General features: G+C 42.2%; 5 protein-coding genes across 5 annotated transcripts in view; 4 read left to right on the top strand and 1 right to left on the bottom strand.

The window, feature by feature from the left end:
- The window catches only part of LOC138593288 (disintegrin and metalloproteinase domain-containing protein 12-like), a 91,507-nt gene extending 87,559 nt beyond the window's left edge, over positions 1-3,948 (top strand). The window contains exons 22-23 of the mRNA XM_069664229.1: positions 2,218-2,372; positions 2,457-3,948. Coding sequence (XP_069520330.1) covers positions 2,218-2,372; positions 2,457-2,526 — 225 coding nt within the window. The 3' untranslated portion in view covers positions 2,527-3,948. The remainder of the gene's footprint in view (positions 1-2,217; positions 2,373-2,456) is intronic.
- A 2,370-nt stretch (positions 3,949-6,318) lies between these two features.
- dhx32a (DEAH (Asp-Glu-Ala-His) box polypeptide 32a) lies at positions 6,319-13,863 on the top strand. The gene is made up of 11 exons (XM_069664922.1): positions 6,319-6,579; positions 7,405-7,598; positions 9,136-9,508; positions 9,586-9,825; positions 9,910-10,003; positions 10,118-10,267; positions 10,934-11,125; positions 11,348-11,488; positions 12,953-13,143; positions 13,225-13,415; positions 13,515-13,863. Exons 1-11 carry the CDS (start codon positions 6,319-6,321, stop codon positions 13,708-13,710), a joined length of 2,223 nt encoding a protein of 740 aa, XP_069521023.1. The 3' UTR covers positions 13,711-13,863.
- A 650-nt stretch (positions 13,864-14,513) lies between these two features.
- bccip (BRCA2 and CDKN1A interacting protein) lies at positions 14,514-17,921 on the bottom strand. Its single transcript, XM_069664599.1, has 7 exons — positions 17,767-17,921; positions 17,335-17,409; positions 17,151-17,231; positions 16,972-17,058; positions 16,669-16,856; positions 15,770-15,938; positions 14,514-15,207 (listed from the first exon to the last, which is right to left on the bottom strand). The coding sequence occupies exons 1-7, from the start codon at positions 17,905-17,907 to the stop codon at positions 15,037-15,039; spliced, it is 912 nt and encodes a 303-aa protein (XP_069520700.1). The 5' UTR covers positions 17,908-17,921; the 3' UTR covers positions 14,514-15,036.
- A 394-nt stretch (positions 17,922-18,315) lies between these two features.
- uros (uroporphyrinogen III synthase) lies at positions 18,316-21,834 on the top strand. Its single transcript, XM_069664546.1, has 10 exons — positions 18,316-18,335; positions 18,806-18,881; positions 19,010-19,093; positions 19,191-19,287; positions 19,466-19,540; positions 20,194-20,268; positions 20,374-20,457; positions 20,588-20,673; positions 20,753-20,851; positions 20,942-21,834. Exons 2-10 carry the CDS (start codon positions 18,819-18,821, stop codon positions 21,080-21,082), a joined length of 804 nt encoding a protein of 267 aa, XP_069520647.1. The 5' UTR covers positions 18,316-18,335; positions 18,806-18,818; the 3' UTR covers positions 21,083-21,834.
- Positions 21,835-22,200: 366 nt separating this feature from the next.
- Positions 22,201-26,769, top strand: mmp21 (matrix metallopeptidase 21). Its single transcript, XM_069664545.1, has 7 exons — positions 22,201-22,340; positions 22,466-23,352; positions 24,354-24,493; positions 24,580-24,721; positions 24,843-25,100; positions 25,202-25,374; positions 26,464-26,769. The coding sequence occupies exons 1-7, from the start codon at positions 22,201-22,203 to the stop codon at positions 26,767-26,769; spliced, it is 2,046 nt and encodes a 681-aa protein (XP_069520646.1).
- Positions 26,770-27,271: the final 502 nt, after the last annotated feature.

Raw genomic sequence — 27,271 nt, 5'->3', positions numbered from 1 at the left:
ATCAGGCTAATTAGAGGAGTGTTAAACACATAAAGACATTGTAGTCCTGTCCGGTTTGAGAGAGGGGGAACAGAGCACAGCTCTAAAGCACAGCACTGTTTTTGAGCCAATTAGCGTTTCAGCATTCAACAAAGAGCACGACATAATTACCCTTTCAATTTTACCTGATGTTTGCTTAAAGACCCCCTCCAGCTTTTAACCTTGTAAACATCTCCATGTGGTGTTCTTCATGTGCTACGAGACACATCAGGGAAACATCAGCAGTCATCTCCATGGCTGGGCCTGTCTGCTTTTAAACTGCAGTGTACCAAGGACAGGCTGAACAACACGTTTTCAGATTGGCAGGTTTGTGACGTCACAAACCTAAGGAGCCAATCCCTTTAATGGATCATTATGTGTAACCTATGGCAACCACTTCGGTGATGCACGAGCCAGCTGTAACCGTAATTGCAATTTAACGACAACTAACGGTACTACTACTAATTACAAAATTTCAAGCTTCAACAAGTTGCCACTAAACGATGGCAGAGACGTGTTTTGTTCTCACGACGGAGGGGGCGGTTGGAAATTTGCATAGTGGGCGGGGCCTGTGCAGATTCAGGAATTTTTAATGAGGGAGAAGGAGGAGATGCCTTAGGAGGATTTTTTACAAGGTAATTAAATGTATTTTGCAGAAAAAACTAATCAGACACAATTTATTATTTCAAGCAGAGCATATTTAAAGTTTAAGAGAGTGCACACTATCATTTATGAGCTTATAAATATACAATGTGTAAGCACATCATGAATATAGCAACAGAACATTATATGACACATATAGTATGTGTACCATTTATTAGACTTTTTTATCGGGGTTGTAAAAGCTGAGCTGGGCAGGTTAAAGTAAAGTGTCTCCATGGACACCGTTGTGCTGTAAATATGCCAGGTTCAGCTAAGTAGCTACCACAGGGGTCTCCAACAGGTAGCTCGATTTTAGTAGCTCGCCAAGAGGCTCACAGACTCTGGATAAAAAAATCTGACGAAAGCCTCTTCCCACTTCAGTTCAATCAAACACACAGATGTCCCACCCCCTCCAGTACAAAATAACAGGATAGGCCGATCAGCTGTCGATGAAAAACGGTGATGCTCCGGTGATGCTGAACCTAACCAATCACAGCAGCCTGCATCGACAGGTCGGGTCAGTTATGCTGTACGCTAGTTGAGTGAGGAGTTCGGTGCTATTAGCCTGTTTAGCCAGATTTATGGGCAGCGAAGGTGGGAAAGCTAGCTGCTATCTGCTTTTTCTCGGGGTGCAATACATGAAGATTATGTTCTAAAAAAGAATAATATGTACTTGTTTTTGTGTAAGAATAAACACTAGAGTCTTCAACTCAATTTGGTTTTACATGGGTTAAGCATACACCTGTTTGACAGGTGAAGAGCTACACCTCTTTAAAGTAGTAGCTTTTTCCTCTCAGCCGTTCCATCTTAGCGTCAAAGTGTGAAACTGAAAGCGAAGCCTGTTGGCAGCACGAGTCCCTGACGGTGTCTTTAGCAGCTGTTTGGCAGCTCTAAAACGTTGACAAAGCCCTTTTTTTCCCCTCTCCCCACACTGAAAGCTCTCTGCTGGGGGCCTGGAAGTGATGTCTGATGGCAGAGCTTCACCTGATGGAGCACGCGGGATTTATAGACAGACTTGGATTCGTGAGATGTGGGTTTTCTAAGTTGAAGCTGTGGTGACATTTTGTGTCATTTCACATTACAACCTTCTGAAACTGTTGTGATGTTTTCAGATGGATCTCACGCTGGCCCAATGCACGACAGTATTTGTTGTCAGCATGATGAATAAGTAACAGTACGACAAAGGAGAGAACTCGTCTTACTGCCTTCAGTTTTCAGTGAAAACATTCGATTTTGACAAAGTATTCATGTTTTGAATCTGCAGACCCGATTCCACGGCTGAGTGAGCTCTGATGTTTGCTTGTTTGGCTCCTTCCTCTCTGATGTTACGGGACCCTTCTCTCGAGGGGTGAAGAAGAGGAGGAAGTGAATGGATAACAGATGGGGGCTAGGTAGCAGGGCTTAATCATGATCTCAGTCTTTTAGAGCAGATTAAAACCACATGATTTGTTCTTGCAGGGTTGCCCTGAAGCCTGATGGAGCTGTCATTGTCTGACTGAGAGTGCCACCTGGTGGAGATTATAAGCAATCTTGATTTTGTGTCTTTCCTTTTTCCAGGAGTTGGAGAAGCCGAGTCCTCCTCAGAAACCGCTTCCAGCCGATCCAAGGAGCTCTCGCCTGGTTCGTAATGCCTCTGTAGTCCAAGGGCCCGCTGCGGTTTGTGGCCCCGCATCAGTACCCAGACCTGTGCGCCCTCTCCCACGCCCAAACAGGCGAGTCCCACCCTTCATCACATGTATTTAAAAGCATGACTGAAGCTTGTATCACCTACTGACGGACCTTTCTCCCTCCTACAGACCCAGTCCCAAGCAGCCTCCAACACTACCAAAGCCTTGCATAATCGCCAACGTCAAATACAGCAGCTGAGATTTTGGCCCAAAGGGACATTGTTGTGATAAGACTCTTAAAAAGGAAAATTTGCACTATGAAAACTCTGAAAACCTTAAAAAGATGGCGACTTCTCTGAGAATCAGGAGATGTGCCGTGTCCCTTTTGGTGCTCTGTCTCTGAATGGTGCTACGAGTCTGAGCTCAGGTACATGTAAAGTATTTATATTGTGTATTTATTGCCACGCAGTGCACTGTGCCAGACACTTTTACTACACGGTAGCAACGTAGAGTTTTTAGCAGGACGGTTTTTTTATCAACTGATGTTCATCGAGGAGAATGATGGGAGATTTAAATTTGAAAAAAATCTGTGAAATTGTGATTTCAGGAATGTTTGTGTGTCTTTAAATGAAGGGAACCCTTTACATTTTTATTTGTTCTGTAAGTTGCAGGAGGAGTTTTGTGCAATGACACTTGTAGCTCATTTGGAAGCTTAAGGTTAAAGCTCTGCGTAGCAGCTCGGAGCCGCTCTGACGACGCTTGAAACAACCACAAAATGGTTTTGCCGCATCTGTTCTGCGAATGGGTCTAATTCCTCAGCATTTATTATTTTGGAAAGGTAATTGTGAAACGTCAGATTTCCGATTCAAGCCCGGAGGAGCTCACTTTGGGGATCTGGGTACTGAGGTATGAGCCGAACGTGGACCCGACGCGAGGCGAGACCGAGGACGCGTTCATCCTTCAGAGAGAGAGAGAGAGAGTCGGTGAAATGTGGCTCTGCGAAAGGTCATGTGTGTTTTTGACTATTTCCCCGCGAGCCTGTCTTCGCCGAGGACTCCGTGTGATTAAATCATGGAATCACTGAAGGCTCTCTCAAAGCTGTGGCTGCACGCCGTCACGGAGGCACTCGCAGCTCCACAGTGTTAACGTGTGGGTGTAAAATCTGTGATGAGAAAGGACACATGCACTTATCAAAATCTTGCAATTATTCATTTTCTAGTTTTCTACCTTTTAATTTAGACATTTTTTAAAGCATTCTACATGCCAGATACAAAACCCTGCAGATTTCTGCTCATCAAACTGTCGTATTAATCAGAATGAAAGCAGAATTATTGTTTTACTGGATCGCAGTGCAGCGTATATAAATCCACATCAAAGCAACATTTCCTTTAAGCACAGCTCTAAAAATATAAAGGCTGAAAACTGACTTTTGTTACTTTTGATACTGTTCTATCTTCATAATACTGCACTAGTTTTACAGGCTTTGCTTTGTGTACTTTGCTTTTTCAACGCTCTACGTGTCCATGTACAAACAGGCGGTCGCCGTCATGTTTCATGTATGTTGTGTTACAGGTGAACACAATTCCATGGAGAATGCTTTTTTTATATTATGATTGTTTGATACATCATATGTAAAAGGAAACACTTAATATGTCAGTGTCTGGTCATGGTATTTTGAACACTCAAGCAGTATTAGTAAAACTGTTTTTTAAACACTAAAGTTTGTGCTGACCTTTTTCTTTTACACAGCATGCATATTTTCAGCAAAGAATCTTAAGAGAAACAACTTCTATAATTTAATTTATCATTATTATATTATATTTATTCATTATTTAAGTGAATTGAATTTTTAATCACTCTTATAAAGCTCTTTGAAAACAGAATACATTCACACAAACTGGCAGTTTCTGTCCATAAGTCCTACTTTGTAAGCATACAGAGAAAGATTTCATGGCAGCTCCTTAAAAGTGAGGCCAAAACATTTCGAGCGCCCCCTGCTGACTGGCTGCAGTATAGCTTATAAAGCCTGCGTCCTCCAGTTTAACAGATGGGACATGAGCCAAACTATAAAATCAAAATACACATCAAATTTTCTCAAACATGGTTTCTGTCATAGTTAGTTCTTATCATGCCGATTTACGTCCAAGTGTTCATTTTTCTGATAGTTATTTGATTCTGTCAAAAGGATGATTGACAGCTCTGTTGACAAATCCGGCTCCTGCAGCCGATCAGTTCCGGTTTAGCAGCGTGGAGGAGGAACGGCGAGAGGAGACGTAACTCAAACAATCACTACAGTCATTGAAGTTTACATATCTGTGAGCGTCTGCTTCAGACCAACACAAGAAGCTGTTCTGCTGTTAAACACGCCGACTGGGGATCTTTGCTGGGGGTTTGTCCTGGTAAGTTCATTGTGTGTTTTGTTTAGCGGAAGTGGCTACAACAGCTCCACCTGCCGATCTCTACTGCTTATCTCTGGCTCCAAATGACGGGCCTGTCAAGGGGGATCTTTTGGCTTCAACTTCATACAGTGAGAGCAGATGGACATGTGTGTCCATCTATATACAGTCATTAGTTGAGCCATATTTCTGCCAGATGGTTGAATACTTAAAACAGTAATTTAACATTCTACAGCAGTCCTTATATTCAGAAAGGTCTGATGATTTTACTATTTAATATCTAATTGTTTTGTTTCCACAATGGGGAAGTTTTCAGTGTTGACAGCAGCAAAGAAATGACAGAAAGCACACAGGGTGCACACAGTACACAAGACAATTAAACAGCCAGAGGAAAAAAGTATTAAAATAAATAAATATATACAGTGCACAGAAAAGTGGACGGTTTGAGACCCTGGTTTGGCTCAATGGATAGAGCGCCTGCCACCTGGGAGAAGAGACAACAACAGAAGCACAATGATGTCAAAACTCCAAACGAACCAGTTAAGGGACGGTGGTCAGTTAGCTTAATGAGTTGGTTATCTGACCCGTGTATCAAAGGGTACGTTCAGACGTTCAGGGCCAACCTGTGCAGCCATTTCCAAATATGCCACAGTAAGGAGACCAGGGAGCAGTATTCCCTGCCTGTCCCCGTGCGTAGCTAGCAGCGTTACCGCAGGGTTCGCAGCTGGCTGGGGCCTTTCTGTGTGTAGCTTGTATGTTGTCCTGTGCGTCTATAACTTGGTCCTCTGTCACAACTTTAAACACATTCCCAGTTGCAGTGCAGTCATTTAACATTACAATTATATAACACGACAGAACCCTGCACAAACCGAGTACAGAAGGGCATCCGCTTTACTCAGTGGATAGCACACCCACGTCGTGAAACGAAGAGTACATTCGCACACGGTTCTGATTCCCACCTGTGCCAGACAGTAATTTAACATGACCATTGTGCAAAACTATAATCTCCTCAAACCACTGAACGATGGATTTCTCTGTCTGCCTTTCTCTTTACATCACAGTCAACCTATACTCCCCTTTAGCTGTATTATTTCTATGTGCTTAAATCCTCAGAAATTATTACAATTTTAAATCGTTTTCAATATAAATCTCTTTACAAACATATTTACCATAAGTATGCTATATTTTTTTACATGAGAAAATCAAACTCTTTTATGGGGGATATTTCAATGGGTTTAATACTTGCAATATTGACGTATCAACAGTCCTTACTTTAAACCGCTGGTTTGGGATAAACAAGAGATTATGACAAGCTGGTGGACATGGCTCCTAACTGAATATGAAGCCCTATGCAAATCGGAACACGTGTGAAGACACGCTGGGGAGAAATCACGAGCCGGTGCGCACTGCGCGTCAGCCCGCCCCGAACAGAACAACCTCAAACTTTGAACAGCTTAACAGATATAGTTTCCTAAAGTAAGAAAACCAGTTGAGGCATTCTGATAATTATCTAAAAAGCTGATAAGTCATAAACTGGGCGGAAACTGATCCTTTATTGTGGAATATCTCCGTTAAAAACGAAATGGACTCGTGGCTGGAGTGGTAGAGAAACCTTTGCGCGCTCTTGTCCGGATTAACAAATATATGTTTGTGTCATGTCGGAGGAAAATACTTCTGCTGAGCCTGACATTCACGCTGAAAGTGAGAAAAGTCCTGCGGTAGATTTATTTGGCTTTGGAGATGACCTGGAGTTAAACCAGTTCGACGGATTGCCCTTTTCCTCGCGTTACTACAAATTACTGAAAGAGAGGAAGACTTTGCCAGTGTGGAAGGTCAGATGCAAATTTGAAGACGCTTTGGTAAACAACCAGCTGGTTGTTGTGTCTGGGACGGCCAAGACTGGGAGGAGTACACAAGTAAGACTTAATGAATAACATGAGTATCTTATTTAGGAAGAAGGATGAAAATGATGTTTTTAAGCAAATGTTATCAAATGAAACTTATTTAATTTTAAGGGAAGCAGATGCCTTCATAAATCTGGCTTTGGATCTACTTTATGGGCTTATTGCATTAAAAATAAGATAAATAATGCATCTCTGTTTACTTTTCAATCTTTATCTCTGTTCACGGACATTTTAACTTGCCTCACACTGAACCCAAATACCAAAGCATAACCTAATTTGTATGACTTGCAGTCAGTTTGCTGCCACATGCTCACTCCAGCATGTTCAGTCAGCGGCCTTAACTTGATTTAAATGTGAATTCTGAGATGTTTTTTCGCTGCTCAGTATTAGAAAGTTTATCTACTGAGCTCCTCTCTTTCAAACTTCTGATTCCATGTCATGCTTTTTTCTGTTACTTGGACATGCATGTAACAAGTGCCATTATGTGAGCGTGTTGTGTGAACAGGCTGCCCAGCTCAGCAGATGCTGTTGTCTCACTGTGAGGCTTCCCAAGCTCCTGACAGTCAGGCTTCACAAAAGGCTCCAGCAGGGGTGTTAGGGGACCTCCTGCTGCTAAGCCCTGATCCGCTGGAGCCTGCGCATGCTGCCAAAGCAATTTTGCATTATGAGAGATAATACCATAGGATATCTCCCGTCACTGTTTGTTTTGCTGTGTGCTTCAATGAAAGCTGTTTTTTACAATACTGGAGGATGCTTCCCACTGAAAAAAAGTCAATATAAAAAGTTCTGTTTAAAGTTTAAGCAATTTACAACATGTGGTGATTATTTTATTCCCAGATCCCTCAGTGGTGTGCAGAGTTCTGTCTGTCTGCCCAGTACCAGCATGGCAGGGTCGTGTGCACGCAGACCAGCAGACAGCAGGCCGTGGATCTGGCCCTCCGCGTGGCTGATGAAATGGACGTCAACATAGGCCACGAAGTGGGTTACACCATCCCCCTGGAGACCTGCTGCTCCTCCGACACCGTTCTGAGGTCTGTTGACGAGCTATCAAGTCTGTCTGTCTCGCATTCGTCAGCAACACGCTTGAATGACATTTTAATATCACATACAAGGCATCTCTGTCACTCTTAATCTTCTCCTTTCCTGTGCCAATCACTCCTGTCACACGCAGAGGATTCTCGGTGAAGGGGTCTTCTGTCAAGTCACACTACTCAGCCAAAAAGTAAACTCTCCATGTCTCATTTAGCAGCACTATTCCAGCTCCTCAAATGTAATAATATGCTGCTTTTTCTAGTTTTATGGATTATGAAATAAATATACCCATCATCTAAACTGGAGCATTCTCAAAGATTCGTCTGCCTTGAAGCAAGTCTGTAAAACGTTCACTTAAAAAGAAGAGGAAACGAAATGTTCCTCGTGTTAGGAAGCTTTTGATATGTGTTGCCATGAGACTAATGAGACTGATTATTTGACTTCTCTCTACACGTCCTACTGCGGCACACTATTTTAGCTAATCTTGTATAAACCTGTCAATGGTTTTATCTCAAAAGTAAACGAGACATAAATCCCCTAAACCTCAGCAGGAGGCTCTCGGGTCCTGTTTACACATGAGATTAACATGCATCTTGATTGATCCAATCACAAGTATATCAGTTCACACCAGGTGAAACAGTGTGTCTGAAGGGACCGCTTGTGATCCAATCTCACTTACAGAAGTTTAAATGAAGATGATGAATCATTTTTGTTGTTTACTTGCTATTGACAAGGAAATCCGACGGCCTGTTTCATGTGTAATCCACCAACAAACATCCACTCTTCCTGTTAGCTAGCAAATGATTGCATACTTCTGCTTATGCAAAGGACATCAATGAAGTACAAAGCACTTTATCATGGCCAAGGTCACATTTGCTGAACTCTACTTGTTGGCCATATGTGGCCCAGACCATGTCCAAAAGCCAGATCTTAATGCGTTCTCAATGCTTCTCTCCCCTTACACCGAATGCGAATCAAATATTCACCTCGCGTTAATCGTGCGAGTTTGACCGCCGGATCAAAATTCCTGTTTAAATAACAGGCAAATATTCGCCCTTCACTTCCAGAATGGAGGAGAGGAAGCGGGGCTTATCTCCATGGTTACCAACGGCGTCAGGAGAATCTCGATGAATTTCGCTACACCACGTAACGCGAATTTGCCGAGGAAGTTACATTTTTTCACGTACAGTTAGAGTTTTCTAGGTGTAAATGGATTATCCAGGGCCAGGTGTAAACAGGGCAGTAAGTTTATGCTATAATGATGTCATTGTTGTTGTCACTAGAGAATTGTGATAGTGGTTAAATCGCACGTCCCATATACAGAGGCCATGGTCTCGGACGGCCTCCCACCCTCAGCCCTTTCTCCCCATTCTCTCTTCCCCTGTTTCCAAGACTATCCACTGTCCTCTCTCGAAATAAAGGCAAAAAAGGCTAAAAAAAAAATGAAATCTTGTCCTAAAGTTGCCCCTTTGGCTTCCAAAGATTTGCCCTCGAATATCTCCACCATTAACCCCTCTGATGCCTTTCATCACTCAGGTACTGCACTGATGACATGCTGCTGAGAGATATGATGTCAGACCCTTTTCTGGAGCACTATGGGGTCATTATCATTGACCAGACCCACGAGAGGACAGTTAGCACAGACATACTCCTGGGTCTCCTCAAGGACATCCTGCTGCAGAGACCGGAGCTCAGAGTAGTGGTTCTCGCCATTCCACCAATGACTGAAAAGCTGCTGAGCCACTATGGCAGCGTCCCACTCATCAGTCTACAGGCCTCATCTCCTGTTGAGGTGGTCCACAGCAACTGCAGCAACAAAGACTACTTCTACTCGGCACTGAGACTGGTCCTGGAGATCCACCGAACCAAAGAGGATGGAGATGTCGTTGTGTTTTTTGCCTCTGATGAGGTAACAGATATTTCAAGAGTAGTTTCATTGGACCAACGCTGAGACTGGTCTTACATTGCTTGTAATCCCTTCTACAGGAGGTTCATTGTGCTCACAGCATCCTCCAGAGAGAAGGCACTAGACTCGGAGCAGAGCTGGGCCAGATGGTCCCTGTGGTCCTGTGCACGGGCCAGGGAGGGTTATATCCTGTCCTTACTGAGCAGGCAGGACCCACTGGGTCCAGGAGGGTTTTCCTCTCTACCCAACTAGGGGAGGATATGTGGTGGCCTAGAGAGTCTGTCAACTTTGTCATTGACACAGGAGTCCAGAAAAAGACGGTATTTTCAACAAATAATCATTAAAAATCTACCTGAAATGAGCGACACGCTGATATTTACTGGCATGTGGTTTTGGCTTTGTAGGTGTACAATCCAAGAATAAGAGCTAACTCAGAGGTGCTTCAACCCATCAGTCAATGTCAGGCAGATGTACGTAAGCAGCTGTCTGGAACAACAGGTATGTCTGACAATCTTCAAACTTGTTTAGGAGGCTGCAAGAGAGTTCTTTCTGATGTAAGTAGTAGATGAAGTATCAATGAGTTTACTGAATTTAGTTCCATTTGTGTCCTAGGTAAATGTTTCAGCCTGTATCCAGAAGACAGCAAGCTTTCTGCAGAAAACTGCCCACAGATCCTGGAGTCCAACATCACACCAACAGTCCTTTTCTTAAAACGGATGGAGATAGCCGGCCTTGGGCAGTGCGACTTCCTCGACAGACCGGGTAGGCCAAGTGGAAATCGTTTACCGTTTAAACATTTTTCGACTCGAGTTACTGGTTCCCCCAGATGGCATCTCGTTCCCACCCTAAAATGCAGCCAGAGAGGTGTATAGGGGAGGATTTTTTTGGCGAGAGGAAGTCTAGTACAGAGGAAGTCCAGAATTTGCCCTGTGTAGCTGTTTGGGCCCAGTCAGCCATGGCTAATCTGAGCTGACAAGACCCTGCTACTGACTATTGTCTGAGCTCTGAACCACCCTAACATGAACAGAAGAGGCTACAAGAGGCCAGCTCATTAGCGATTATACAACATGTCTCGTTAGGGCAGCACAGGACCAGTACAATGAAGAGGAAACACAGGCCAAACATGCTGTAGTCTCTCAATACTCTAGCAGAATTTGGCATGGAAGTTACATGCCCTAATGTTTTCAGCCCAATCATCTCAGCTCATCTACCCAAGGGGTGGTTTTTGGATACCATCGCGGCTGCCTCCGACTGGGAATTCCCAGCATAATGAGTTTTGATATTGCTCCTACAGTGGCTTTATTTTAGTACACACTGAGCAAGAAAGAATAGAATAATACTACAGAGGCGAGACAATTTTATGACACTCGTATTTGCACTGTAGGGATTCTCTTTTATTGAATCCTGCCGTTTCATTTCTTGTTGCAGATCCTGAGGGTCTCATGCAGGCGTATGAGGAGCTGGACTACCTCGCAGCTTTAGACAACGATGGCAACTTGTCCGAGATTGGCATCATAATGTCTGAAATCCCTCTGGACCCTCAGATGGCCAAAGCTCTGCTAGCCTCCTGCGAGTTTGACTGCGTGAGCGAGATGTTGACGATCGCGGCAATGCTGTCAGGTACAAATGTGCCATGTTTTCAACTTTAGCTTATAATCAGATTTCTTACAAGTACTCCTTGAAAAGAGTGGATCAGTTGATTGGTTTGTTGATTCAACAGATGGAGGTTGTTGTAGTCGCTCATTTGTAGTTGCACAAAGTTGAATATTCTATGAACCAGATGGTCTTGAGTGAGAGTGGCTTGTCTTAGGGAAGTTGACCTCGTTGTTTCTTGTGTGTTAGCGCCAAGCTGCTTCCTGGAGCCACCTTCTGGCATGACCCACGAGGCGGTCCAGTGCCACAGAAAGTTCCAGCACCCCGAAGGCGATCACTTCACCCTCATAAATATCTTCAACGCCTTCAAACAAAGCCAGAGAGAACAGTGTAAGACACAGTTGGTGAACATAACCATTCTCTTAAACATGCTGCATGCTACCCTGATGCAACCTCCCTTCTGTTCTTTACTGTAGCATCACAAACTGAAATTATTTCATAGAACCTGGTTTCTGACATACCAAATGTATAAAAATCTGCATTTCACAGGTTAAAGGGCCAGTTCTCCGATTTTTAACCTCAGTCCTGTCATGCTATTAAGGGGCGCTAATGCCATTATGGTAGAAAAATATGGAGGGGAGCAATGCATGCTGGGTGTTGTAGGACTGTAGAATGGGCGAAACCACGAGCTGTTTGTACAACTTTCTCCACAGCTATGGCGCCAATTTCAAATATTTTTGCTTCTGTCGATTACAGAGAACACCAGCTTTGACTGAAAGCCTTTTTCCAGGGGAGAATTGCTCCTTTTAAAAATGAAGGTGGTGTGTTGAGCCTTTTTTAAATTAGCTGTGAATCTTGCAAGGTAATTTTCTACATACAGTAAACTGGTTTATTTCAGGTCATGAAACTTAAAGGATATGCTCTATTTAATCTCTATTTACAGATTCTACATACTACAATAGTCTACATAGTAGAATCTGTAGGCAGGGAAGTGGATTTCCGGGCAGGCAAGTGTTCTGGTTCCCGTTTGAACTACGCTTGTAGTCCGACTAATACTGACCAATCACGTATCAGCAGGCTGCGGCGTATGCAGGAAAAACAGTCAGTGAGGAAAGCAAAGCAGGTGGAACGTAATCCGCCTTGATGACATCAGCAGCCATCTGAAGATGATTTAGCTTCTTGTTAATCTCTATAAACAGACACCTGCATGCTAACAGCTAACAATCTGCTCTAGATCTAAAATTTAACTTGAGATGAATTCCCTTGACGCTGTGTCACGAAAGCCATTCAGCATTCAGATTTCCCGACTTCCTCGAATGCATCAGATCGATCCGACCTCCGTTCAACAAACATTTTAAAAGTTTCCTTCTCCTCTTGAGGACAGACCTGATAAAGCTTCATACTTCTTACAAATCTGCGTCATGATGTTGAAAAGTCGGCAAAGGTAAGACCCGTTAATAACAAGTAGATCACAAGAAAACGGTTTCTCTTTCTGTAACAATGCAGCACGCGGAAAAGGAAGTCTTGACGGGAAGTCGATTATCGCTTACCGCCCGGCACGTTCACCGGTGTGCCCAGAGACTGTATCGTCTCAGACTATAGCCAATGGGATCCGAGATTGCCATCTATTTAATGTCTCACAGGTCTACGATACCACCCAGTCCTCGGCCGCTTATCACCTTTTTATTTTTAGCATTTTTCTAAATTTTGCAGGGGTTGAAGTTAGTTATTCTTTAATCATTTTCTTACAGTCCTATTTTTTCCATTCCAAGTTACTACTGTTTGTATTTAGGAAATGATTGAAGTGGCTTGACAAAAATACTACTTCACTGTATGTGGTGCTTTCCCCCTCAGACTTCAGTAGTCAAAAGTGGTGCCAGGACTATTTCCTGGATCATTCTGCCCTGAAGACAGCTGAGGCCATCAGATCTGAGCTGACTGACACCCTGAACAGGATCGAGCTCCCCATCTCCGAGCCGTCCTTTGGCACCAAAACCAACACCCACAACATCAAAAGAGCTTTGCTGGCTGGCTTCTTCATGCAGGTTCACAGAAGCACAGTCAGGTTTAATAAATTTGCTCCCAGCAATTCAGTTCAGTGTTTACAGTGTCTTCCCTGTGCTCAGATTGCTCGAGATGTGGACGGATCAGGAAACTACTTCATACTGACTCACAAGCACATGGCCCAGGTGCACCTGCTCTCTAGCTACGGGGCTCAGTCGCACAAGCTGGGGCTGCCGGAGTGGGTTGTTTTCCACGAGTACACCCTGTCGGAGAACAACTGCATGAGAACAGTCACTGAAATTTCCCCTCAAGTGTAAGTCTGTTTTTATTATCAGACATTTCGTGTGTACATCTTTTAATCTAGTATTCATCCCATATTTAAAAATCACACTGTTTCTTTTTTCCATTTAAGATTCATTCAAGTGGCGCCACTCTATTTCTTCTACAACCTGCCCCCTAGTGAAAGCAAAGACATACTGCAAGACATGTTGGAACCAGATGGATCAAGATGTAAAGAAGAGAAACAAAGAGCCGCCACAACCAGCAGCGATACTAACAGTAGCTGCACAGTGGTGCCGCAGACTTATGACAGATGTGTGATTCAATGATGTGAGTTTATAACTGTGAACATCTGGGCTGTAATATTATCACCAAATGCTTCTAAGTGTTTATAGTCAAACCCAGGGACTGTTATATGATTATGTATATTATATGGCTTAAACATTGTTTTCATGGTCACATGTATTGGAACAAGGTTGATGTTTTCAGTGTTTACCTGGTGACTTGATGTTGCAAATTGTAGTATATCGATACAATTGTGGTCCATGACAGCCTCCTCATGCTTACATCTGAGGAAGTTTTGTTTGTTCCCCTGCTCTGCTCTCATCTTCAGCTTTTTTGTCTGAATAAATAAGAGCCCTGAAAGATTTGTTGACTTTAATAAGCAGCAGATGCTGCAGATGGATGTTGTCTGTTACTGTACTTTAAAGGGAGGATAAAAACCTCCCGCTATCTGCATCTCCAATGGGCCCTGGAAAACCTCCGCCAGATGCGTTTTATGTAGACGATCCACTGGTATATTCTCGTTGTATTTCTGCTCTGCCTGCAGGAAAAACGGTAGTATTTCACTCCAGCGTCTCTCGCTGGGCTGTTCCTTTCAGAGGGAGGGGCGCAATGCACGCTGGGTGTTGTAGGAATGTAGAATGGGCCAAACCACGAGCTGTTTGTACAACTTTCTCCACAGTTATGGCGCCAATTTCAGATATTATTGCTTCTATCGATTACAGAGAACACTAGCTTTGACAGACGGCGGCTTTTCCAGGGGACAATTGCTCCTTTAACATGGAATGTACGTTTTTAGACTAAAACATGTCGACACAATGCAAGGTTTAGGAGGCAAATGATTAAGAAATGCAGATACATAACGCATTTATTAATAATCGGTGGCAAGAGATCTACAGAAATGCTCGATCTTCCATTCATGTCTTGCTCCTGTTTAATAATAACTGCTTTATGCCCAATTTACGGTCAACAACGTGAAATCAGCTTTCTACCAAGATATGTCAACAAGAAAAACCTGGATCTGCTATTAGTTTTATAAATTTACACGGCACATTTGACTTTAAAGCAAATAACACATCTGCTGTGACTGGCCTCTAATACAGAAGGTGTATCATATTCAATTCTTGGTTCATAATGTTTTTATAAACAAACTTGTATAAAACATGTTAGTGCTGGATCCATATTCACATGATCTAACCGCATCACTAAAATTGCTGGGAAAATGAAACCATCACCATCACAACCGTTTTAGCAATGTCATGTTTACAATACTGACACTATCTTTGCTGAAGGTACCGAAACATTGTCTTATAAATGTATATGAGCCTGAAGGTATTAATTGTGTGCATAGAGGTCTTAGTTTATTGTGAGGTTCACACAGTTAGGTATTCTTTAAGTTTGTCCATAATGGCGGGCATTCTGTCTGCCGGTATCAGCATCACTGTCCTGAAGGGTTTCATGGGAACGTCGTCAAACGACCACCTGCCGCTCAAACAGGAGTCTGCCTCGTCCTGGACTGAGTAGTGGAACTTCATGATGGCTTGCTGTAAGGAGAATACAGTCAGTGCTTCAGTCTGCAGGAATGCTTAGACATCAATACAAGTTTTATATAAATGATTTGGCGTTATAAATACATTAAAAATAATATCACAAAACTACGGTGGCCGACAAGGGCAATCGCGCTGCAACAGATCCAGTCAAAACGGTTGTGTTGACTGGATTTGTAGCGTTATTCTTTAGCTTGTGTTTTCTGGGTTTGTGTGTTTGACTTTGCATCATTTCTGTATCTGCAGCGCGTTTGATATTAATGCAATTGTTTCGGCTTTTTGCAGCATGTTTTCTTTCATTCACAGCGCATTTCTGTTGTTGCAATTGTTTTGGACTTTAGCATGTGGAATGGAAACCGTTTGTGCCGTTGCAGCGCTATTGCTCTTGTCAGCCACCGTACAAAACACACTATTTAAGAGAATTTGTTTTAGATCAGCCCACGCTAAAATAACTAAAAAGTGGTATTAACAACATAATGAATGTAATCGCTATATAACTTGTATTATGAAACATTTAGTAAGAAACTAAGACTCTGTTTTTGTTTTTACTTGACTTTACCTCAAAAAAGAATTCCTCCTCTGCATTGACAAACATGTACTCCTCTTTCGGGGCTCCTCCTCTGGCTGGAATACTCTTGCTCGCCTCTTTGCAAGTTTTGCTGATCATCAGACAGTAGTGACACCTCCCACTGGGCTTATTCGTCCTCTGAGCTTCAGCTATTTCTTCCCTGAAGGACAGAATAATGTTTTGTTAATTTCCCGCACACACTTTTAGAAGACTGGTTTATTTTTGATCATGCACAAGGACGCTTTTTCATTTTTCTATATAAATTTACAGTAACTGATAAAAAGTTGATTATCCATCCTCAGCATTTCCTAAAGAAAGCAAGGTCAACAATCCTTTTCAGTAAACAACAGAGCTTCAATAACAACTATGAGCAGTTTATTCAAGGTACGGAAGCAAATTAAATTCTCATCAATCACCCGGATTCAAAAGATTTATTCAGTGACACTCCCTGAATGCAACGTTGTGAAAAAAAAGTGTAAAAATACATTGTTTTGCCCCATAGTGGCAGTGTCTCTTTGCTTTGAAGTGCTACACTGACAATATCCTCTGCTTACCTACAAAAAAACGACAAAACAATATGCTATGCTAAAACCCATTAAAATATGAATCCAATCACACATTTCTTAATTTAATTCACAGTTTAGTGAAAACATAACTGCATCAGCTGTCAGAAGCCTGTAACACACTCAATAAGTCTTGTTGCAGACTAAGCATTTATTTAACAACCTATTTTAGATGTGAAATAAATAATGCATTTGATAATTTTTTGCAATCCACATAAAAAGCCCTGAAAATTACTGTCGTCTTAAATGTTCTTACAATGATTTGAAGTACATTTTTCCACTTAAGGAAATACTGAAGAGGAATTAAGGGGACACAGTGGAACTTACTGGAGCTGTTTGTGCAGCGGCAGGGCGATCTGCGGAGGCACGTTGATGAAACGCTCACTCAGCAGTAGCCCCACAGGCTTGCTGGTGTCACCGAGGATCTGCTCCAGCTGTTCCGTCACGCTGTGGGTAGAGTTCTTCTCACACTGATCCACGATCAGCTCCTTCAACTCCTCAACGCATTGCACACCCTGCCGACAGCATCACACACATCCAGTTAAATTTATAAATGAACCAGCATCGCGCTTTTTTTTACATTATGAGAGCCCCAATAAGTCTGAGGTTGGTGTGGATCACAGACGTTACCTTTCTCTCTGTGAGATTGAGCATAGTGATGAAGCCAAACACTTCATCCGGGTCGTCATCATCGCTGTCCTCTGGCACCTCAGCTTGCTGGAGCAAAGTTAAGGGACAAGTGTATACATATTAATAGGCAAAATCACCTGTAAAATCAGTGATGGGGTTAAACTGTTCTTCTAACTCACCTTGATAACACTTCCAACATGGTTCTGTTGAATGATAATGTCGGTCATCTCTGATGTGTTTACATGAGCCTTCAGGAAGACCTATATCCAGACATGACAGAGGCTACATCAGTGATGCCATGCTTACTTCCCAACATATTAAATAGAAAAAAATAGGTATCAATACATAAATAATGTCCCAAACCTGTTGTAAGAGTTTTTTGATGCCATTGTAGTCGTTGCTTGAAATATTGTGGGCTTCAAAGTCCACAATGACCTCCTGAATATGAATCGATAACAAAGCAGAGAGCAGTCAATAACAGAAACAATTTATTATATGTACTTTAGTTACTTTAACTGAGTACCATGTACTTTTGCACTGGAATAGGTTGCTGACGTACGTTGTAAAATACTTCCAGTTACATTACGGTATTGTATTTAATGTTACAGCCATACTTCTTTTAAGTAACTACGAATTCGGCTGACTTTAGTTTAAAAATCTGTTCAAACCTGGCTGTAAATAATTCTAATGTAGCTTCCTGTTACCATTAGCCGACAGCCGAGTAAGTAAGCTAACTAGCAGGCTAGCAAGGCCAAGCATAGCTTTCACATGTGTAGTACTGTATGTTTCTTTCACCTCATTTATCTCCTCCTCTGACGCCTCGCTGTCCTCTTCCTCGGAATCAACTTCATCCTCCGGATTCTCATCAGAGCTGTTCTCACTATCTTCGGGATTTTTACCCAAACCCACTGCTCTCCTCTTAGCAGAAGAAGCCATGCTGCAAACAGACAACACACGTTGTAGCTGAGTGGGCGGGGCAAAGCTTAAAGTTCAGCCACAGGGCGACAGGTAGGAAACTGAAGCTCTGAAGCCGCCATTGCGGCTCCTAATGTACATGACTTGCCATTGGTCATAGCAACATCCGGAGCCGCAATGTAAGCTAGTCGCCAGTTGGAAAAATGGAATAAACCAATTAAAAATGAGGGGTGGCCGATAATTTAAACCGTGCTTAAACTACTGTTTCGGTTATGCAAATGTATTTTTAGTATGTATTTTATTTAGTTACGTTGTATTTTTATTATAAAGAATTGTGTTTCACGTTTGTTAAAATATTTATGAAAGTTAGTCATATGCTCAATACTATGTGTCCCCTTTACCGACCGTGGCTGTAGTCGTCATGCACAAAGCGGAAGGGACAACTCAAGGTACATGGACTTTCGTGCAGTATTTTCTCATTTTTGAGTATACGTTGTTATGTACATCATGTCACCCTACGAGCAACATAAATTGACGCTTATTATCAATAAGCATTACGTACTGGTTCGATAGAGGGACAGTTATTGTAGCTAAAATGTCAGCGAGTCTGCCTTGCTAATGTAAACAATAACACACATGAAGACACTAACCATGTTTTAGCCACAATTAAACTACCTACATTGGCGTAGAAACTGCTCTTTATATGCAATCCAATACGCGTGACTCAACAGTATTGTTATCAGCAGGTCGCATATGACAGTTTTAGGGTGTAGCTTAAATTGCTGTGCCTTCACACCCTCTGTTACCAGTCTTATTGCAGGTCTGAGTGTCTGACTTTGGCTTCAATTTAAACAGCAGCATTCATATTTTACCCTTGTTTGTCCTGTTTTATTATTCCCTATTTGTTTTATTGATCCAGTTATTTTGTCAAGATGAATGTACTGCTTCTAAAAGAGCCAAGAGATGGAGAGTCAGGACCTGATCCTTACACAAAGGTAAATGCACTTGTTTTTAACAGTACAATGTTTACATGTGTATTCTGAACCATTGTTGTTATAAAATATATAAATGCTTTTAATTTAATCTGTACATCTTAAAGGATTTTATTACTTAAATTGCACAGGAGCTGGCAACACATGGACATAAAGCAACCCTTATCCCAGTGCTGTCTTTTAAGTTTGTCTCACTAAACACCTTGTCAGATAAGGTAAATTCCAATTGTTGCAGTTTTTAATTAGTTTTTTTCAATGCATCTCTATATTTGTTGCTTCGTGAATCTGTTTTCAAATTGTTCTTTTTTTCAGCTTTTCCAACCAGAAAAACATGGAGGTCTGATATTCACCAGTCCAAGAGCAGTGGAAGCTGTGAAGATGTGCTTGGAAGCAGAAGAAAGAAAGGAAGGTGAGAGGATCAAAAGGAATTTCAATTCCTCAAAATATTTGTTGTTGCACCCTGTGCCTCACTGGTGAAATATTACAATTGTTTGGTTGAATTTTTACCATTTCTGTATTCCTCAACTACCAAGTAAGTTTGAAAACAATATCTTTATTAATTGTTCCTTCTCTTATTATTAATTCAGAATGGAACAGTTCTGTAAAAGACAAGTGGAACAAGAAGTCCATATATGTGGTTGGAAAGGCAACTGCTGCATTAGGTAAGTTATTCTGAGTTTAATTGCTTTTTTTCCGTCTTTGTGTATTGTACTTTTTATGAACCCTTCCTACGTAAATGCCAATTACAGAGTGTGGCAGGCACCAGGTGCTGACAGAAGTGTGTGAGGTGCTGTTACTACCCTCAGTCTTTTGGAACTACACGAGTGACAGTTTGCTGTGAGACACAGCAAGTATTTGCTTTTCATAAAAGGAGCAGGTGCAGCACCTGCCTGACGTGTACTTTGCGTTCTTTCTTTAGTGATAGTTGAAGTCTTTGTCGCCAGCTTTTTATAGGTTGTGTATTTAGTTATTGAAATAGTTTAAAGATATAATCTCGCAGATTTTCATTTAAATAAATGTCTGTAAAGTCACTATCTGTCGCCGAATGAGGTAACACAATGGTGATTGAGGCCCACTGATGAAAGCCTTTGCATTTGCAGTATTACAGACTGGGTGACATTAGCCGAAAAAAATCACAAGCGGCGCCGAGTTAGTGACGCGTTTTTCCATCAGCCAGCAGTGGTTGGTCTGCCAGAGAGGGTAGGCGGAGCTAAGCAGCTGCTTTTCCGTGTTTGTGTAATAACTGAGTGCTTGTCCTGATATCAATATTTCATATCTTATTAATTCCAATCCCTTTTGTGTTTTTTGTCTGTAGTTCGAAATCTGGGTCTGAACCCTCTGGGCGAGGACACAGGGACAGCAGATGTCCTATCACGTGTCATCATTGAGCGTACGATATGATAACATACTTCCACATTTTTAACTGTTGAGTTAAACAGAAGATTTATTCTTGTTCTGATCACTAATTTGACCTTATATTTAATTCTCATCGCAGGAGAGGACACAAATATTCCCCCACTTTTTTTCCCCTGTGGCTCAATCAAAAGAGAAGTGTTGCCTACGGCTTTAAGAGAACACGGTAAGCATTTTCCCTTTGTGCCTCACAGTTTTAAGCTCAAGGTGATAAAAGTCCCACTGGGGTTACGCTAATTATAAAATAATAATTGCACTACCTTTATCACCGCTGGGATTTGTTTCTTTGTTTCCAGGAGTTCCCCTGGAGACGCTGACTGTCTATCAAACTGCTGAACATCCAGATCTGGAGAAAAATCTTAAGAACTATTTCACAGAGCAGGTAAAAAACCCACTCCTACTGCATTTTGGAGAGCACTTTTTAAACTGTACAAATGAATCATTTGTGTGTGCACTTACAGGGCGCGCCAGCCAGCATCGCTTTCTTCAGCCCTTCAGGAGTGAAGTTTTGCCTGGAAGTTGTGCGGAGACTGTCAGGTGAACAGCTGACTCAGATAAAGGTACAAATGACTCATACTCACGCTGAATGTGCACTACTTAACACAACTTCAGAGCCTCTGATAGTTATATAAACATCTTTCTTTTCCTAGTTTGCAGCCATAGGGCCGACTACACAAGAGGCTATGACAGCAGAAGGCCTGTGTGTCAGCTGTGCTGCAGAAAAACCAACACCAGAACACCTGGCTGCTGCGATTGCTAAAGCTCTACAGGAACCGCCCACAGACTCTTAAATCCATCCACTTTATCTTTATTCTGTGTATATTCTGTATTATTTATATGAATTGTCATTTGTTTGTTTTATTTTAAGGATTTTGCATGTAAATCAGCTCATTTGCACTTAAATAATTGGCTTTTTGTGCCAGAAAAGTCTAAAAATGTGACTTAATATTATTATATTTATTTATGTTAAAGGGCCAGTTCTGCAACCTCATTCCTGTCATGCTATTATGTGGAGCTAATGCCGTTATGGTAGGAAAATAAATGCAATTTGGCTCTGTGTCTTTGGAAGACGCTATCCTCTTCTCCAATGGGCCCGGGAAAACCTCCACCGACTACGGAAAACGCGTCATCTGGCGGAGGCCAGGGAGCTCGTTAAGCTACACTTCCTCAGTCTAGGACGCCCGCCTCCGATGTCATGTCTCGTTCAAAATCGTCAGGTTTGAAATGTAGACTGCAGACCTGATGATTATTTAGACAATCCACCGGTATGTTCTCATCGTATTTCTGATTCTGTACCGCTTTGAGCCATTGCCTGCAGGGAAACGGTAGTATTTCACTCCAGCGTCTCTCGCAATGCATGCTGGGTGTTGTAGGAATGTAGAATAGGCGAAACCATGAGCTGTTTGTACAACTTTCTCCACAGCTATGGCGCCAATTTCAAATATTATTGCTTCTATCGATTACAGAGAACACCAGCTTTGACTGGGCGAATGTGTAGAGTTTGTTGCTGAAAATAAACTTTGGTCGGTGTGACGATGTAGAAGGTTTTATCAGTGGTCATTCATTGAAAAACAAAGTGTGTGTGTGGGTCCTATTCAGAGCAGGTGTTGTCTTCCTAGGCTGTGATTGTCCACATGAAAGCAAAAGTTTTACCTTCCTTCCACAGGTCAACAACAGTCCATTTAAAACCAATGAAGCGTGTATAACACATCCACATTATTCAGTCGAATTGCGAGGTTGGAAACAGTACAGGCACGTTTACTTTTCACACAAAGCTGCAGAAAGTGAGACACCTCCAGAGAGTCGCACCTTCAGGTGGGTGTGGAGAAGCTCTGCCTATAAAACTGCGCTGTGGCGTCTTAAGCCCCATCATTTCTGTTGTAGTCAGAGGAGTAAACCAATCGCCACGATGCTGACCTTCATCCAGCTGATCATTTTGCTTTTTTGGACGAGCATTAGCTCAGCTGATGCAGAGAGACTTTTCCATAATCGGGATCATTCTGACGTGCAGAACCTGAACTCTCACCAGGCGGAGGTTATAACAGACAAGTACTCAGCAGAGGTAAAAGTTTGACCATGTCTTTGATTTCTGTTTCTCAAACTAAGTAATTTAATGATTGATTATAGAACTATATAATGTGACCCATGTCCTTGTTATAGTTATTTCTCTCTAGATATGGATTCATCAAGCCAATGAACTGGGAGGAGATCCAGTTTGAAGATTCAGACGTCCCTTTTCATGATGACTTCCTGGACGACTTCCAAGATAAAATCCAGGAAGCAACCTCAGCGCACAGTTCCAGGGATGCTCCAAAGGATGATGATCATGATGACCGCAACAGCTTCGCTGAGAGCCCGGCGTTTACTTCAGCACTCGAGGAGTTTCAGAGGGTGTCGGGCCTGCCGGTCACAGGTGTGTTTGATGAGGCCACAAAGGTGGCGATGAACAAACCCAGGTGTGGAGTCCCCGACAAGGAAGTTGAGCTGAACGCCCATGAAGCGCTTGAGAACAGCGTCTCAGATATTGAAGACACCTTTAATGAGACTGAGAGTAACAACACAGAAAGTGATACAACCAGTGACGCTTCTTTTGGCACTTCTTTTGAAGACGACATATTGAATTTTAACGACACACAGAGTGTCCTCACAGGCCTTTCCAATGACACCAGCAGTAATAACACAGACGATTTTTACTCATTTGATCACATTTCAAATAAAACGTCTCCAAATGAAACCAGCATGGACAGTCAAACTGTAAATATCAGCATCAACTTCAATCAGAGCAAAGCAGTGCAGCGCAGGAAGCGCCACTTCGCAGCTCTCGTATCCAAAAACAGGCGAAGGAGAGACTTGAGTGAAACAGGTTACATGGCTTTCTCCAAGAGGAGGCTGAAGTGGAGGCTGATCGGAGAAGGCTACAGCAGCCAGCTGTCTATTGAGGATCAGAGGTACATCTTCAGGCTGGCCTTCAGGATGTGGAGCGAGGTGTCTCCGCTGGAGTTTGTGGAGGATACACGCTCGTCACTGGAGGACGTGGACATCAGGCTGGGCTTTGGCACAGGTACGTCTGACCCAAAGCATAAGACACTCATTACACTATATATTAAATTATATATCATAAATTATATATATCTTAAATTATATATAAAACTTCTGTTCTAGTATGACCTTGATTTTTTAACAATATGGACTTAAACAGTAACTTCATGTTTTCAATGTTATTTCAGCCATAATAATGATGGTCAGCCATAATTTGAGGACACTAGGTCACATGACATGGACGCTATTGGAAAAAAATAAAATAAAATTTATATTTTAATTTGTTAATATTTATAATAATTAAAAAAAAATTGGTGTCTCTTATTTGTCCAAGTCAGTATTATCATCGGACATTGATTTGAGGGCACTGGGTCACATGACATGGAAGCTATTGAAAAAAAAAAACATACAATTTTCCCAACAAAATTTAATAGAAAATAAAAAAATCAATTAAATCCAATATATTAAGGTGTGTCTTTTTTGTCACACTTCAGTATTTAAAATGAGTGGGCAACATGTACCCAATTTAGTCGTATTTTTTCATCTAATTTTTAAGTCATGGACATATTATAAAAACAGTTAGTTTTGTGTCCATTTCATTTATTGATGGTCCCTAAGTCAAGGGCTAAGTGCCCTAAGTGCGAAGGCTCGGAGTTCAGGTACCAACCGTCCTCCCTCTGCCAACTCTGGGGGAAGCCGAGGGAGAGAGCGTTGCTGGCTCCCGAGTGAATTTCTGTTGGATGTCCAACTTAAAACTAACTTCACCGCGGCCCGTCAGAGGGCTGCTTTTACTTTTTTTTACTGTGAAAGCATTTCAGAACCTGTACGACTGAACTTTTACCTCAGTAAAGACATTTTAACCAAACACAAGTATCCATACATCTAGATAAGTTAAACATGTTTATACTTTTGCCACCCCTTGTGTGAAGTTACACATTGCATTGCGCAAAATTGTTTTTTATTCAAATTCACAGAGACAGCAATGCATCTTTTTAAAAATGATTGCCTCTATATTCCACACAGGGAGGCATCTGGGTTGCAATCAAAGGTTTGACGGCACAGGTCAGGAATTCGCTCACGCCTGGTTCCTGGGCGATATCCACTTTGATGATGATGAACATTTCACTGGTCCCAACGCTGGCAGTGGGATCAGCCTCCTCAAAGTAAGAATACTACAGCACAATCAAAGGAACCAACAGATTATTAATAACCAGCAGCTGATTCATTCTAACAAATGTCTTTCTTTAAGGTGGCCGTTCATGAGATCGGACATGTTCTGGGTCTCCCTCACATCTACAGACCCGGCTCCATAATGCAGCCGAGCTATCTGCCCCAGGAGGCCGGCTTTGAGATGGACTGGATGGACAGGAAGGCCATACAGCACCTCTATGGTAACAGCACCATCTAGTGGATACATACACACACACACCCCCAGAGAGAAAGAGATTGAGCTTTATTCACTTAGACTGACACAAAACCAATTCGCTTTCTGTGTCTTGCGTTTGATCCCAGGGGGCTGTAAAGGTCGATTCAACACAGTGTTTGACTGGATCAGAAAGGAGAAGACTCCCTATGGGGACGTGGTCATCCACTTTAACACTTATTTCATGAGGGACGGCTGGTACTGGCTGTATGAGAACAGGAATAACAGGACTCGCCATGGAGATCCGGTCGCACTGCAGATTGGCTGGAGGGGAATTCCCATGGATGGAGTGGATGCGTTTGTGCATGTGTGGTCCAGGAAGCGGGATGCTGTTTACTTCTTTAAAGGTAAATAAGTACAACCTAAATATGTAAATAATGTACGAACAGATGTTTAACATAAGAAGGGTTATATATTACATAAAGATATATATATTTTTTGTGGACAGGTACTCAGTTCTGGAGGTACGACAATGAGAATGACCAGGCGTTCAGACAGGACCCTGAAGGTCACCGCTATCCCAGGTTAATCTCTGAGGGTTTCCCCGGAGTGTTCAGTCCCATCGACACAGCTTTTTACGACAGGCGGGACTCCCACATCTACTTCTTCAGAAACACTCTTGTAAGAATTGCATCCTTTTGACATTTGATAAAAGGGAAGGACAAGGAAGCACTTAAATTATATAGATCAGGGAGATTTGAGGTTTGAAACAATAATGCATCAGAGAAATAAAGTGAGGTAAGAAGTGAGGTGAGATTTAAAGAAGGGGTATTTTGCTGTTTCACATTTTAAAATATATATATAATTTCTGAATGTTGGATGTCCAGACTAAACAAGTTTCAAATCTGTAGGTTAAAGTATGTTGGAGTAATCCGCTGTTAAAAAAGTCTCAAGACGCTTCACTTTGTGATGTCACAAAGTGGAGGAACTCTATATTTGGGCATCTGCCCGAGACGCAGCAGAACTTCCTGCCCCTTGCACAGTTCAAGGACACGCCCGCCCAGCAGCTCAGGCTGACATGGACATTTTTTTTACTCCACCACTCTGCTCAACGGCTCTGCTCGTCAAGTTGATTAAGAATGTCTTGGAGAAAGTTTTTCTTTGGCTGTGAAGGAAACACATCAGTGTTTACTTTCCCAAAGGACAAGAGCAGCAGACATTCATTTCAAATCTCTCTCTTTGCCAACAACTCTGTAATACAGCCACAGGGTAGGAGGCGTGCCTCAAACACTGAGTTCTGCCCCTCGGCAGGCTTCAGAAAGCTGGCCAATCAGAAGAAAGCGGGCTTGTAGGGACGGGGGTTTCTTAAAGGGACAGAGCTGACTGAGTCGTTTCAGGCAGAGGCTGTATGAGGGCCTGCACAAATAAGGAGTTTTTTTAAATGTAAATTATGCTAAGCTACTTAACAGGTATCACAGAGTGAAATATTAAGCTTGAAATTAGCACAATAACCCACCTTTAAATGGAATAAAAAAGTGCAAAGTCAGCATATGTCATGTGTTTACAGCCCCCACAGGCACCACAAATTTTGTAGAGCAAGTCGATATACAATAAGCAAAGTCTCAGCAAAATGAAAACCAGAGTTAATTCTTGTTTCCTTGCATTATATACATGAAAAACAAACCTGCTACACGTCCTCTGTGATTTGTTTGTGTGTCATAATTAAAGTGATTTCTATATAAGAGGCAAAACAATTATCTGTTCAAACAGGTGTACGCATTCGACGTGGAAGCCAACAGCTTGGCAAGAGGCTTCCCCAGAAACATCAGAGATGTTTTCCCCGCAGTGGAGAGCGGAGACCATCCAGATGGCAACATTGACGCTGCCTACTTCTCTTACACCCACAATGCCATCTTTCTACTCAAGGGCACACGCTTCTGGCAGGTGGTGGGCAGCCGAAATCGCTGGCGCCGGCCCTTTCTGCCACGGAATGGCCTGCTGCCACACAAGGAGGTGGATCGGCACTGGTTCGACATCTGCAACGTTCATCCCACTGCTCTCAAACTGACGCGCTGAGGGTGCTGAAGCAGAGACTGTTTAAAGCCCACTGATGTGTGCAGGTATTCTCTATTGACTCACCAGTTGTCATATGTGTGAAGACATCTATTTCCTCCTTTTTCGTGAAGTTAATTTAAGATCTAAAGACAAAAACAGCTGAATCTGTCTGTTGGCTTTTATTTCAGGGGGTTGTGTTATTTATATATCTGCTGTCTGTCTCTCACTGAGAGGCGCCAAATGCATGTTGGCGAAACAGAAATCCTAAAGGACCTTTCATGATTAAGATATTGAGAGCTCCAGAGTGAGAAAAAATCTATTTATAGAATGTCTTCTGACCATTTACACAGAAATCCCTTTTTACTTATAGATATATGTAGGTGCACTGTGCGTAGAAATGGCTTTTGTATGGCACACCAAAAAGAAAAGTTATAATATGAACAATTAAAGTTGAACATGAAATGAATGTTGTAGACATGGCAATTCTGCAGGTTTTGACGTCTTACTTTTTGCTGTTCAGGTG

Source organism: Semicossyphus pulcher, unplaced genomic scaffold (assembly GCF_022749685.1).
Source record: "Semicossyphus pulcher isolate SPU_LCO1_2020_fin unplaced genomic scaffold, fSemPul1.0.p SCAF_16, whole genome shotgun sequence".
In the NCBI taxonomy this organism is placed as follows: domain Eukaryota; kingdom Metazoa; phylum Chordata; class Actinopteri; order Labriformes; family Labridae; genus Semicossyphus; species Semicossyphus pulcher.
This window is presented reverse-complemented; position numbering and strand designations above follow the sequence as displayed.